General features: G+C 40.5%; 1 protein-coding gene across 4 annotated transcripts in view; it reads right to left on the reverse strand.

Annotated features, from left to right (window-relative positions):
* MCCC2 (methylcrotonyl-CoA carboxylase subunit 2) overlaps nt 1-11,769 on the reverse strand; it is an 82,977-nt gene extending 71,208 nt beyond the window's left edge. The window contains exons 1-2 of one of the 4 annotated variants that reach the window (XM_045022041.1): nt 11,553-11,769; nt 1,940-2,006 (exon numbers count right to left, since the gene is read on the reverse strand). In XM_045022041.1, coding sequence (XP_044877976.1) covers nt 1,940-2,006; nt 11,553-11,684 — 199 coding nt within the window. In that variant the 5' untranslated portion in view covers nt 11,685-11,769. Of the gene's footprint in view, nt 1-1,939; nt 2,007-10,039; nt 10,141-11,552 lie in introns of those variants that run through there. The other 3 variants (XM_045022040.1, XM_045022038.1, XM_045022039.1) reach the window with 3 other exon arrangements.
* Between the last annotated feature and the right edge of the window lie 3,671 nt (nt 11,770-15,440).

Here is a 15,440-nt window from a genome sequence, read left to right on the forward strand (position 1 = left end):
GACATTCCTACCGATAGGGTGAAAGAGGGACACTTACCCTTTAGCATTATGCCAGACAGCCACCTAATCATTTTTATATGCTTTTATGCCTTTTCAATACACTATAGACTTCACAACTTCAGTGAATTTCACAGACTGAAGGGTAAACTAATGCTCAGGAGGAATATAAGTGAGCAGGATGAAGGAGAGTGACTGTGCAATACTTTGCTTTTCTCCTATCCCCATCTGATGGAAAAACATAGGAAGATTCACAGAAACAAACAGCCCTATCCTATTAGCCATGAGCACCAGTGGGAGGCACTGAGCATCCTTCACATCCATTGAAATGAATGGGAGACAAGGATATTCAGCACTTCCCAGAAGAAAATTAGCAAGCCTGCAAGCAAGTAATAACGATAAAATTAAACATGAAACCTTAACTCTGTTCCCTTCCAAGGTTGTGAAAGAAATTGTATTGTAAGATTTGAGAAATAGCAATTTAACAAATAAACTCTCATAATGCAGAGTTGAAGTTGGAGATCCAGCCTTGTCACAATTAGTTGTACAGCCCTGAGGTAGTATTTTAAATTTTATATTCTTCACTTAGTTGGAATTACTTACTTTGAATTTTACAATCAATCATGAAGATTAATCCCTTTGTTTGTAGTTCTCCTATAGTACAAGGCATGGCTAACTTCATCAAAGGTCATATTTGCAAACTGAGGGTTTATCTACACAACAGCAGCACAGCCATGTAGTTGCTTCTTTCATTGACAGAAGGGTTTTTTCCATCCATGTCTCCATGAGGCAGTAGTTAAATCAACGGAAAAATTCTTCCACGGACCTAGCTGCGTCTACAGCAGGCTTTAGTTCAACATAACTATGTCTCACAGGGCACAACATTTTTCAAAGCCCTGAGCAATGTAGCGATGTCAATCTAATTTTTAGGTGCAGACCAGGCCTGATACAGTAATTGACAACTTGAAAAGAAGTGTATTTGCCCAGCTAACTGGTTATAAAGGCAAAAAGCATAGCAACAGACTGGAATGAAGAAGGGAATATAGATGAAGTGAAAAACATATCAGTAAAAGTCTCTTATTAACAATCTTATTTGTTTAAAGAAATACTGTCACTAAATTCATTAAAACAACATACTTGGGAATTTAAAATTATTTTATTTTAATAATCAACTTTCTACTATTTATTCAGTTCGCTTACTTTTTGCGCCTCTCTCAGCTTCGACAATGAAATTAAGATATACCGGTAGTTTCATTAAGTCAGCTTCACTTTCATTTAGAGTCTGTTTCTAGTCACTTTCGGATCTTTATGCAACAGCACATTGCTGTGCTATTTGAATGGCAAACACAGGGTACATTAATTTAAAAACTCCATTGCAATTTTTTTTAAATATCATGGAAATATGTTCTTGGTGTTATATTTTTGTTAAGCTTTATTATTATTATGGCAAAACCTAGATTTTTGAACCAAATTAGACCTGACATCATCCTTTCAAAGTTTTCAACTAATGGAAGGTAGCAGAACTAGACTAAAATAGAGTTAGCCCTACATTTCAAAACATCTACTGGAATACATGTGAGAGAGAATCAGCCAGCCGAGAGAGAGAGAATGCCACCTCAGATCACTGGCACACCCTGTCCAGTATCCCATCTCCAACCACAGCCATCACTGATGCTTCAGAAGAAGCAGACCAAAACCCCTTCCAGAATATTTTTTTATTCATTCTTTCCTGACCCCTACAAGTGGCTGGTTGAAACCTGAAGCTTGAGCTTTTAGGAACATAAATGAGCCCTGCCCCCACTAACAAAAGAAACCCCATCACACAACACACTCATAAATTTGTCCAGTTTTTAAGAATTAAGATCAGTAAAGAAAAACTGTACAAAAAATAAATCCAAGGCTGCTTTAAATAATGTTCTAAAATCACACACACAGAACTTACCTAATCTGATTTTTTCTGCTAGCTCTTGGAGTTCAGTTACTAGTGCTTTCATTCGTTCATAGTTTTCCTAGATGGGGAAAAAAATATGAGCATTTAAACTTTAATCAACACTAACAGTAATATTTTAATAGAGAATCATGTCACAGGAAAATTTGTTAGTTACTGGTGATATCACATTGTTTGTTCCTCTTCAAAAAAATTTATATTTTCTTTACACTAATAACAATATTTCCACTTATCTTTTATCCAGGCATCGCAAAGTGTTTTCAAACAAGCCTCACAAGAGCGCTAGTGGAGTTAGATTCTCAGAAGACTTGTTTTATGTTTCTGTAAATCAGAAATCAGCTTATCCATAAAAGGAGGCGGGGGGGAGGGTGCTCGGGTTTTTTCCCCTAAGTTTTAAGTTTTGTTTTTAACTAATCTTTATAACACACATCAGAAGGATTCAGTTCAAATGCTAGTACTCCTACTTTGTGCCAAAAGATCATTGGTTCAAGTCCCAGCCTAAGGAGAAGTTAAAACTCAGATTCTGTATACTTATTCCAGCTGACTATTTAGGTATAAACTAGGGCTGTCAATCGCACTGATAAACAATAATATAATATCATTTATTTAAATATTTTTGGATGTTTTCTACATTTTCAAATATATTGATTCCAATTGCAACACAGAATACAAAGTGTACAGTGCTCACTTTATATTTACTTTTATTACAAGTATTTGTACTGTAAAAAACAAAATAAATGGTATTTTTCCAATTCACATAATACAAGTGCTGTAGTGCAATCTCTTTGTCATGAAAGTTGACCTTACAAATATAGAATTATGTACAAAATAACTGCATTCAAAAATAAAACAATGTAAAATTTTAGAGCCTGCAAGTCCACTCAGTCCTACTTCTTGTTCAGCCAATCACTCAGACAAACAAGTTTGTTTACATTTGCAGGAGATAATGCTGCATGCTTCATGTTTACAATGTCACCTGAAAATGAGAACAGGCGTTCACATAGCACTGTTGTAGCCGGCGTCGCAAGATATTTATGTGCCAGATGAGCTAAAGATTCATATGTCCCTTCATGCTTCAACCACCATTCCAGGCAACATACGTCCATGCTGATGACAGGTTCTGCTCAAAAACGATCCAAAGCAGAGCAGACCAACGCATGTTCATTTTCATTCTCTGAGTCAGATGCCACCAGCAGAAGGTTGATTTTCTTTTTTGGTGGTTCAGGTTCTGTAGTTTCGGCATCGGAGTGTTGCTCTTTTAAGACTTCTGAAAGCATGCGCAACACCTCGTCCCTCTCAGATTTTGGATGGTATTTCAGATTCTTAATCCTTGGGTCGAGTGCTGTAGCTATCTTTTGAAATCTCACATTGGTACCTTCTTCGCATTTTGTCAAAGCTGCAGTGAAAGTGTTCTTAAAACAAACAACATGTGCTGGGTCATCATCCGAGACTGCTATAACATGAAATATATGGCAGAATGCGGGTAAAACAGAGCCGGAGACATACAATTCTCCCCACAAGGAGTTCAGTCACAAATTTAATTAATGCATTATTTTTTTAATGAGCGCCATCAGCATAGAAGCCTGTCCTCTGGAATAGTGGCCAAAGCATAAAGGGACATATGAATGTTTACCATACCTGGCATGTAAGTACCTTGCAATGCCGGCTACACAAGTGCCATGCAAATGCCTGTTCTCACTTTCTGGTGACATTGTAAATAAAAAGAGGGCAGCATTATCTCCTATAAATGTGAACAAACTTGTTTGTCTTACTGATTGGCTGAACAAGAAGTAGGTCTCAGTGGACTTGTAGGCTCTGAAGTTTTACATTGTTTTGTTTTTGAGTGCAGTTATGTAACAAAAAAAAATCTACATTTGTAAGATGCACTTTCATGACAAAGAAATTGCATTACCAGTATTTGTATGAGGTGAATTGAAAAATACTATTTATTTGTTTATTACAGTGCAAATATTTTTAATAAAAAATATACACTTTGATTTCAATTATGACACAAAATACAATACATATGAAAATGTAGAATAACAGCCAAAATATTTAATACATTTCAATTGGTATTCTACTAACAGTGCAATTAAAACTGCGATTAATCCTGATTAATTTTTTTTTTATTTAACTGTGATTAACCAACAGCCGTAGTATAAGCTAAAGACACCGAGATGCTTATCAAAGAAAGAATAAAAATATCCTGGTGGCCTAGCCAACATCCCTTCTTTTAATAAAACGGGCTCTAATGTTTTTGGATGTGAGTAATCCATTAATGAGCTCATAATTACTTCCCTGTTTGCCAAAGAGTCACTGCACAAAATTATTAGTGCAGCATACCTCAGTAATTAAAGATACTATCCAACCATGTTCCAATCTGGCTTTTTAAAGACTCTAGAAGGAGTTGCTCTAGATAGACAGATAGATGGATAGATAATAGTTGTCAAAGAAAGAAGACAATAGCTATTGTGCACTCATTCATATTGAGTTATCTTATTGTTACCCAGTTCGAAAATATAAAACTCTGCTTTAATATCAACAGAACCTCTCTGTTTAATTCTGAAAACGTAGAGTTGCCAATTAAGGTTAAGATTCCAACAGATATCTAATGAGTCTCACAACAATAAGGCTCTCTCAGGTCAACACAAATAACCTGACTCACTCCTTTAGTCACAGAAAGGGCACGAGGGTGGTGGAGGGGAAGAAGAAAAGAAAGAGATGAAGTGTACATATGCAGGAAAAAAGAAAACACAAAGACAATTTTAATTTTAGTAAATTTAATTTCATACTACATCATACTCTGTCACAAAAGATCATCATATGCATTCTGAAGTTATTACTGGAAGATGAAAAATCAATTTTTAAATATCTTTACTGAAAAGTGAAAACATATAGTCTCAATACAGGGCTTTAAAATTTTGCCAGTCACCTACTAGTTAGAGCTGATATAAAAGATGTGTGGGGACCCATCAGCAAGATCCAAGGACCCATTTTGATTACAAAATCCAGCTCTCAACCCCCCATACCAGCTCCTGGAAAAGGGTTCAAATTCTTAGCAGGGTACTCTCCGGGGACACTGCTTATACATGTGCCATCTTTATTTATCACCCTTTGGCTAATGAGCATCTGATAAGATTGAAACCTCTACCCTCAGCTGCTGGAAGAGACAGTCTCTCTTTCACATACTACCACTCTATAGCCTACTGCAGGGGTCGGCAACCTTTCAGAAGCAGTGTGCCGAGTCTTCATTTATTCACTCTAATTTAAGGTTTTGTGTGCCAGTAATAGTTTTAATGTTTTTAGAAGGTCTCTTTCTAGAAGTCTACAATATATAACTAAACTATTGTTTCAGAGTAGCAGCCGTGTTAGTCTGTATCCGTAAAAAGAACAGGAGTACTTGTGGCACCTTAAAGACTAACAAATTTAGTTAGTCTTTCGTGAGCTTTCGTGAGCTACAGCTCACTTCTTCGGATGCATAGAATGGAACACAGAGACAGGAGATATTTATACATACAGAGAACATGAAAAGGTGGAAGTATGCATAACAACAGGAAAAGTCTAATCAATTGAGATGAGCTATCATCAGCAGGAGGAAAAAAAACTTTTTGAAGTGATAATTAAGATGGCCCATAGAAGGTGTGAGGAGAACTTAACATAGGGAAATAGATTCAATTAGTGTCATGACCCAACCATTCCCAGTCTCTGTTTAGGCCAGAGTTAATTGTATCTAATTTGCATATTAATTCAAGTTCAGCAGTTTCTCTTTGGAGTCTGTTTTTGAAGTTTTTTTGTTGCAAAATTGCCACCTTCAAGTCTGTCACTGAGTGGTTAGAGAGGTTGAAGTGTTCTCCCACTGGTTTTTGAATGTTATGATTCCTGATGTCAGATTTGTGTCCATTTATTCTTTTGCGTAGAGACTGTCCGGTTTGGCCAATGTACATGGCAGAGGGGCATTGCTGGCACATGATGGCATATATCACGTTGGTAGATGTGCAGGTGTACGAGCCCCTGATGGCGTGTCTGATGTGATTAGGTCCTATGATGGTGTCACTTGAATGGATATGTGGTCAGAGCTGGCATCGGGCTTTGTTGCAAGGATAAGTTCCTGGGTTAGTGTTTATGTTGTATGGTGTGCAGTTGCTGGTGAGTATTTGCACTTCATTTCCAGGTTTTTTTCCTCCTGCTGATGATAGCTCATCTCAATTGATTAGACTTTTCCTGTTGTTATGCATACTTCCACCTTTTCATGTTCTCTGTATGTATAAATATCTCCTGTCTCTGTGTTCCATTCTATGCATCCGAAGAAGTGAGCTGTAGCTCACGAAAGCTCATGCTAAAATAAATTTGTTAGTCTTTAAGGTGCCACAAGTACTCCTGTTCTTTAAACTATTGTTGTATGTAAAGTAAATAAGGTTTTTAAAATGTTTAAGAAGTTTCATTTAAAATTAAATTAAAATGCAGAGCCCTCCTGGACCAGTGACCAGGACCCGGGCAGTGTGAGTGCCACTGAAAATCAGTTCGCGTGCCGCCTTCGGCACCCGTGCCATAGGTTGCCTACCCCTGGCCTACTGGCTGCTGTGAGTATGGGGCATCTCCACAACCTTACACCTCTCCCTGCACTTTCCAGGCTCCTGAAGAGAATTATGCTTCATTCCTCTTTCAGCCTTTTTTTTTTTTATTTTATTTTAATCCCCTCACCTTGCAAATAGCTCCAGTACCTACTTCTACTGTTCACCACTTTCCTAAATCGTAAGTATACATTGCAATTGATTATTGCTAGTTTTACTGGTGTCACAGGATTCCCAACAGCAAGCAAAAAACTGACCAGTCTTGTTAATTTCACTGCTCTGCTGCAGCAATTTGCACAAGAACTGTCAGCAGACTAAGGGAGCCAAAACTGCATTCAGTTCACATCCAAAAGATTCTCTTTGTAGCCTATTTGATTAGTTTTTTCTTTTATCATAGATTCAAAGGCCAGAAAGGACCACTGTGATTACCTAGTCTGACCTCCTGTATAACACAAGACATAGCACTTCACCAAAATAATTCCTAGAGCGTATCTTTTAGAACAGGGGTTCTCAAACTTGATTGCATTGCAACCCCCTTCTGACAACAAAAATTATTTCACCACCTCAAGAAGGGGAACCGAAGCCTGAGCCCACCCAAGCCCTGCTGCCCCAGGCTGGGAGCCAAAGCCTGAGTCCCAATGCCCCAGGTTGGGGGATCCTGTAACCTGAGCCCTGCCACCCAGGGCTGAAGTCCTCAGGCTTTGGCCCCCCAGCAGTGGGCTCGGGGTTTGACCACGGGTGGTGGGGCTGGGGCTTTGGTTTCAGTCCTGAGCCCCTTCAAGTCTACTGGCAGCCTGGCAACCCCATTAGAACAGAGTTGCAACCCACTTTGGGGTCCCAACCCACAGTTTGAGAACTGCTGTTTTAGAAAAACACCTAATCTTGATGTAAAAGTTGTCAGTGACAGAGAATCCACCACGATTCTTGGTAAATTGCTCCAAGGGTTATTTACTCTGACTGTTAAAAACTTACACTTCATTTCCAGTCTGCATTTGTCTAGCTTCAACTTCCAGCCACTGGATCGTGTTATAACTTTCTCTACTAGACTGAAGCACACTTATTAAACATTTGTTCCCCATGTAGGTACATACAGACAATAATCAAGACACCCTTTAACTTTTTTTTCTGTTAAGCGACATACATTTATCTCCTTGAGTCTATTACTATAAAGTATGTTTTCTAATCCTTTAATCGTTTCTTGTGGATCTTCTCTGAACCCTCTCCAATTTATCAACATCCTTCTTGAATTGTGGACACCAGGACTGGACACCATATTTCAGTGTCAGTCGCACCAAGTCTAAATACAGAGGTGAAATAACCTCTCTACCCCTACTTGGGATTCCTATTTATGCATCCAAGAATTGCATTACCCCTTTTGGCTACAGCGCACTGGAATCTCATGCTCAACTGATTATCAACTATGACCCTCAAATATTTTTCAAAGCCATTGCCTCTCAGATTAGAGTCATCCAGCCTGTAAGTATAGCCTATCTTTTTTGTTCCCAGATGTATACATTTAGTCATATTAAAACACGTATTGCTTTCTTGAGTCCAGTTTACCAAGCAATCTGGATCACTCTGAATCAGTGACCTGTCCTCTTTATTATTTATCACTCCCCCAATTTGTGTGTCATCTGCAAACTTTATTAGTGATGACTTTATGTTTTCTTCCAGGTCATCAATAAAAATGTTAAATAGCATAAGGCCAAGAACAATCCCTGCAGGGTCCCACTAGAAACACATCTATTCAAGGAAGAGGATGATTCCCCATTTACAATTACATTTTGATACCTATCAGCTTTTAATCCATGTTACAGGTGCCATATGAATTTTATATCATTTTAGTTTTTTAATCAAAATATCACGAAGTAACAAGTCAAATGCCCAAACTTGTAATCTCATTTTTTAAAAAATCAAGTTAGTTTGACAGGATCTATTTTTCATAAACCTGTGTTGACTGGCATTAATTATATTACCCTCCTTTAATTCTTTATTAATGAAGTCCCACATCAGCCACCTTTATCTTGTCCGGGATCAAAGTCAGATAGACAGCCCTATAATTACCCAGATCATCCCATTTACCTTTTTTTAGATATTGGAACAACATTAGCTTTCTTCCAGTATTCTGGAGCTCCCCCAAATTTTTAAAATGTTATAAAATGACCATCACACATATGTTTCATTTTTAAGCCTACAATAGTTACAACACCCCAAATCAGTGTAACTGTGATTAAGAAAAAATATTTTCTTTATTCTTTGTTTTCTTATGTGGTTCATTTGCCAGGATGCTATCTATAATCAAGTTTTACTCTTTCTCCTTTATTCAGTCAGTTGCCCCACACGTGTCTCTTTCTCACAGTATCAGGGAGATAAAAACTCTTTTTTTAAAAAGTGATTGAAAAACCACAAATATTGGCAGAGGGACTTGGAAACAGATACACTAGCTGAAACTAAACTCATTTTTTAAATTGACTAGATTTTGAGTTGACCACATCCCTTTAAATGCTGCATAAACTGACAATTTAGGCCATGAACTTGCAAAGGCGTAAGCATGAAAATAATTTTATGCATATGAATTATTGAATTCAGTGGGACTACTCTCATACATAAAGACACATACATAATGATCTTTGCAGGATCAGATCATTTAGCGACCCCTCCCATCCCTTCCACTTGCCAATGGTAGAAGGGTTTTTCAGGCCATGGATGAATATATCATACCAAATGGAACTATTTAGTGAATTTGAGACTTGAATACCTCCATTTTAATCCTAGTTCTATAACTAGAACAGTAGATCATTCTACCCTACAAAGCAGCAACAATAATACTTTTAAATCTTCCCTTACGCTCTGAGCAAAATAATAATAAAAATTTAAAAAATAAAAGGTTGCTCTTAGCAGTATGCATTATTACTTCTACCATATATTTCTGAACTTTTGTTATATAATGCTAAAAGGACAAGCAAGATGTCATGCATTCTTCTCTAGAAGAAAACTGTCTTTATTTTATAGGAGTACTATACACATCTGTTGTTAATAAGATAACTTCTAGATACAGCAATGCAAATCTGAGGTGGCAGAAAATACAAACTAATTCTGAAATTACTGCACGGTTGAGATCTCCTGTTGACCTCTGTTTGAAGCCACACTTGCAAAATGGCTACAGGATCTGGTCCTTTGGGTCTTTTTCCAGAATTTAAATTTTCCTTTTCTCTTTTTAAAATTACCCCTCTGGTTTGTAAGATAGTTTACATTTAGAAGGCTAACCTGTCTTGCTGAATTTACAGCCATAAAGACAAATATTAGCTAAGGGAAGTGTGACCTTCATCATTCACCTTATGCCTTCTTGTGTTTGCAATGTTATCCCATGTAATACATTTGTTTCAGACTGTAAGTGCCTCATGGCAGGGACCTTGGCTTTTCTGTGTTTGTAAAACATCACAGACACTTATAGTGCTCTATAAGTAATTACTGCTACAAAAATGTTAACACTGTTTGCCACCTTACTGTTTGAATGACGTACCAGATGTATCCACGTAAATGTGCTTGTCCAGTATAGCTGGACGTACCTGGCTTGTGTTGACGTCCCATAAGAAACTGCTGCCAAAATACATGAACATTTGAAAAAACAGTGAAAAGTTTGTATTAAAAAAAAAACTGAGTCAGGTCTCATTTTTAGTTTGAATTCTGAGGGCACACACAATTTAGTTAACTAAAGTAAAAATTAACTTTTTAACCCTTTCAATATTTCTGACTCCTTTGGTTTATCATATATTCTTACTAAAGTGTCAGTCAGCTGTTTCTTCCTCAAATTTACATTTTGCAAAACAAAACCTAAGACTAATGGAAATCTTTCTATAATGTGTTTTTGTTTGGTTGGCTGGTTCAGTTTTTCGTTTTGTTGTTTGGGTTTTTTTTAATTCCAATGGAAACATTTTAAAATAAATGCATATTCCTCTGCAGGGTTTGCAACCCATATACTACAGCACTATGAATCAAAAAGTGAAAGTGATTGATTTTCAGTGTTAAAGCTGGGGGGAAAATGAATGTACACAAATAGATTAATTAGTGAGAAGTAAACTGAATCCTAATATGTACAGTTTTAAGTAATCCAAGTTTACTAGTACACAGCTTTGTTTGCAGTGTGATGAAGTTAACAATGCCCTTTTAAAATGATGCACAGATTAGTCAATTTACACCAAACCAAACTTCCCATCTTTTCCAAAATAAAGATATTTTTACAGATTTCCTCGTTTTCTTCAGATACTGACTGAATTGTAAAAACATTGCTCACACCCTCAATTCACATTTAATTTCCAAGCAAAGCATTGCGTCCAGCTTTCAGTAATCAATCAATGCCTTCTAAGGCACACTAACTCTCCACAATTTGAGGACTTCAAATTGGTTAGGGTTTTGTTATAGAGGTGGATGAGTGAGATTTTGTGGCCTGCGTTGTGCAGGAGGTCAGACTAGATGATCATAATGGTCCCTTCTGGCCTTAAAGTCTATGAGTCCACCTCTGTTTCATTAGTGAAGCTATCCATCTCCTGCACAAAGCCCATTTACTCGGGCTATACCCAGGAGTCAGAATCTGGCCATTTGCCGGAAGAGATCCCTTTGCAGAAGAGTGGGAACTATGGAAGAAAGGAGGTTTAATGTGCGCTCTTAGATTGGAAGCTGCTTGGAGCAGTGGCCACCTGCTCCTGAAAGCCCGAGGCGCTCCAGGCACCTAGCGGGCGCTACCGCCACCCCCATTATATAAATAATATGTTTGCGGGGAGAGGACAGGGACATGTTCCTCCACGTTTTCCCTTTCGCTGGGTCTCCCTCAGGCTGCATGGGGCGAGGGCTGAGACCACGTGTGTGGCCCTGCAGGGGAGCACTACACCGCAGGGCCCGGTGCACAGGCACCAGGGCCGAGCTAGCCCGAATAGCAGGGGCCAGACCGTCCTCGCAGTTTTCAATGGGCGCAGGAGTCGGGCCCAGTCAAGCCCCCGAGCCCGGCCTGGTGGCGAGGCTGCCCCGGCCCGGCCTACCTGATAGAGCGGGGAGCCGGCGTCAGGCTGCGAGCCCACCGCGGCCACCCTGTCCCCGTGGTACGCGCGGGCCAGAGTCGCGGCCGGGCGACAGAGCCGCAGCCCCAGCCGCCACTTCAGGCCCGCCAGCATCGCGGCACGGAAGCTCCAGGCTCGGGGGCGGGAGCGGCAGCTTCCCAGGCCTGGAGCCGGCTGCCCCGCCACTCCCCCCCGCTGCAGCCAATGGAAAGCGCGGGGCCGAGCTGCGGCTTCCTCCTGCTGCTGAGGCCGGAGCCGCCCTGCTGGGCTACGGCATCGGCCGGGGTAGGTCGGTTACCAAGGGCCCGGCCACCCCCTGCCCCGCAGGAGCGTGGGAGGGACGGAGGGAGGCAGTAGCCCGGGTGCACCCGGCCCCTCACATCGCTGTCGGGCCCCACTCTGAGGAAGGAAGGGGGCCAGAGGCTGGACAACTTGGCCGTGGCTGCGCCAGAACTGCGCCCATTGAGCTGCAGCCCTGCAGCGCCTCGTGTACCAGCCCCTCGGGCAGGTGCGGGCTGTCTAGTGACCCAGCCTAAATCCAAGGCCTGCCCGTTACTAATGGAACTAATGTCTCTTTAAATCTAATGCCAGTTACTAATGATGTGTTTAAATCTGCCCCTTGGTGGGGTTAGACTGAGAGCCTGGCCTAAACTCCCCTCACCTACCACTGCAGTCACAAATCAACTGGAGGCAGCAGCAGAGTGGAAGCCAGACTTAAAACATGCAGCTAAGACCACAAGGTATTGAACAGACCCGTCTCAGAGACCTCTCACCTTCACTAGTTTAGGCATTTCCCCCACCTAACTGGTGGCTTTTGTGATGTAGTAATCTGCCAGCTTCCCAAAAGTCTTTTAGGGCTGTGCAGAGTAACTCTAGGGATGTCTGTCTGTCTTGTTTGGTTATTCTGCGCTGTTAGAAGCCAAACAGTCCAGAAATGAAGAATTTTTCTGTGTCCATATTTATTGCTTCTCACAGAAACCAAACTGACAACAGTTGCTACAAAGGTCCCTTCTTCATGGGAGAAAGGGAGGGAGGAATGCATTTAAAGTCTGATCATTGATCTCACACAATGGCTCATTTGCATTTAACTAACAGTATTTAACATCTTGTTAGAGACCATCATTTGCATTACACAAGGGTTTTTCCCTGTTTGATAAGTTACATAGTCACAGACTATGCAAATACTTGCTATCACTTTATAACAGGGTATTGAGTGAGAACAATACATGCAGCATCCTTAAGCATTTTATAAAACACTAAACACATCCTTATGAACTTAAGATCTAATAAGCAAGAGTGGTTCCTAGCTATGCATCTGTAAGCTTTCAGTGAGGCATGGGGCCTTGACGTGAGCTGACATCTGGTCTGCCAGCATCACAGGTGTCTGCTGAAGTTATTGATGGTGTGAGAAAGTGTCCGACTGCAGAGAAGGAAATAAGGCTCTCATCCATAGAAACCTTTAGGAGATGATTGCAGAGTACCTTCATGGAAGTTTCATCAAGATCTCTCAGGAGGATTCAAAGGACATCTCTGGGTACATAAATTGCTCTGTATGCATCCTCCATCCCACCATAACTGTAAAGGGGAATGAAAAGCTGATAACTCTACCTCTCTGTTGGACCACTACCTTTTCTAGTACAAGTAGATTAATGAAAACAATTAGTAGCTGCGTCCTAATAAGTTCAGGGAGTCATAACTGTAGTGGAAAATAAATTTAAACACTTACCCAAGGTTCCTTCCCCTGCAACTGGCTCACCAGTGCTCAATTGCAGGGACTGGCTCTACTGCAGTGGAGGTCCTAGCTTGTGGCACAGCCTAATCACCTGTCCCCCATACTCCTCCTCCTCACTGTTTGTGGCAGAGGCCTGCGACTCGGGCTTCTCGGAGGTTTCCACAGTGGCGTATAGGCTGGCAGTAGGGTCTCGGCCAAGTATGGCATGCAGCTCTTTGTAAAAGCAACAGGTCTGCGGCTTGGCACCAAATCAATGGTTGTCCCTGGCCTTCTATAATGCCTGCCATGGTTCCTTGGCTTTCATGCAGCACTGCTGCTTGTCCCTGTCAAAACCCTTTTCTTGCACCCCTGAGTAATCTACTGCAGATGTTGACATTTTTATGGCTGGTTCAGAGCTGTGCTTGCACAGCCTCTTCTCTCCACAGGCCCAGGAGATCCAGTATCTCCCCTCTAGTTCAGGCAGGAACACGACTGGAGTGCCTAGCTACCATGGGCAGCTGGGCCATTGCACACAATGGAGAGCTACTGGGTAGGCTCACTCAACTGAACAATCAAGAAAAGGCATTTTAAAAATTTACAGGGGTTTTAAGGTGGAGGAGGGGGCCTTCCAATCTACATGTCCCTGGGCAGTGGAATTCACAATTGTGACCAGAGTAGTCAGTGTCAGGCAATGTTGGACAGTCACTGGAGGACTGTTAATGTCAACACAGGTAATGCAGCGTCTACTCACACTGCAATGACCTATGTACATCAACGCCACTCAAGGAGGTGGTTACTATGTCAGCATAATAGGGCACTTACAACAGTGGGAGACAACTTTAAATGTAGATATGTACACAACCAGGTCAATGCAAAGCAGCTTACGTCAAACTAACTTTGTAGTGTAGATCAGGCCTAAGAGTAGGATGTTTATCCAAAGTAGTGTTTCAAAAGGGATGAGGAAGGTCATGGTGGGATCAGGAATTCAGTAGCACCTAAAGGATATCAGTGCTTTCCTTGTGACATAACTAGGAGAGCCTTCTCCCTAAGTTTATACACACACACACACTCCTCTAACCTGTGTAAGTTAGTCACTTTGTTACTGACCCCTAGTACCTATCCTACTGGCAAATAACCTCCTCTGTTGCCATCAGATAAGTGCAGATGTTGTATAAAACTATTGTCTATTGATATCTCTGGTCCAGTATTGGAAAAAAGCTTTCTTCAACTGGCAATTGGGTCCTGATTTTCCAAAAAGAGGCTGTTTCCTACTTGTAGTAACAAACTGAATTAGTTTCACATTGCAACAAAGTAAATGTATATTGCGGACAGTATTTTTCTGTTTTTTCCTTTATTATTGAAGATGTATTTGAATAAGATTCTTTTCCGTTTTATCCTGAAGAGAAAGAATACCTTGATATTGTTTATTCCTACAGAAATGACTTGTAAAAATGCAGCATTATAAATTTGTTGCAGGAGTAAATAAGATAATGAGCTTGAGGGGACAATCCCTTAAATATAAATACTGTAGCTCTGGTAATTCAATATGGTAAAAATTAGTGAAACCTTTCAGCTGCTTTTTGTAATATTTTATATATGTATGAAAAGCTTACGTATGTGTGTGTGCACACGCACGCAAGACTTCCACAAATAGAAGTCCTTTTAAAAGAAGACTGAAAGTATCTATCTCTCCCTATACTGATTATCATATGCCCAAATGTAACATTGTTACAGAACTACTGGAGTACAGTCCAGTGCTTAAAAAAAGATTTTTGCATGATTAATTTTTCAGATGGAATTATACAAAATCAGATTATAAATTTATAGCATGGACTTCCACATTCCTCTCTTCCCCACACCTTCCGCCCCCTCCCCCCTGCAAAAAAAACAACACTTTAGAAGGGTCTGGGGACATGATCTGCCCCTAATATTTTTGTAATTTTAATGAAAAGTTAGTCGGGCTGAGGGACATACTAGCCGCCGCTTCCAGCAGCTCCCATTGGCCTGGAGCAGCGAACCGCAGCCACTGGGAGCCGCTCGGATGCAGCAGGTACACAAACTGGCCCAGCCCGCCAGAGGCTTTCCCTGCACAAGCGGCGGAACAAGTTTGGGAACCACTGGTCTTGAGTATTTACATGAAGAAAACATTAGAACATTTT

The sequence above is a fragment of the Mauremys mutica genome, chromosome 6, assembly GCF_020497125.1.
Source record: "Mauremys mutica isolate MM-2020 ecotype Southern chromosome 6, ASM2049712v1, whole genome shotgun sequence".
In the NCBI taxonomy this organism is placed as follows: Eukaryota; Metazoa; Chordata; order Testudines; family Geoemydidae; genus Mauremys; species Mauremys mutica.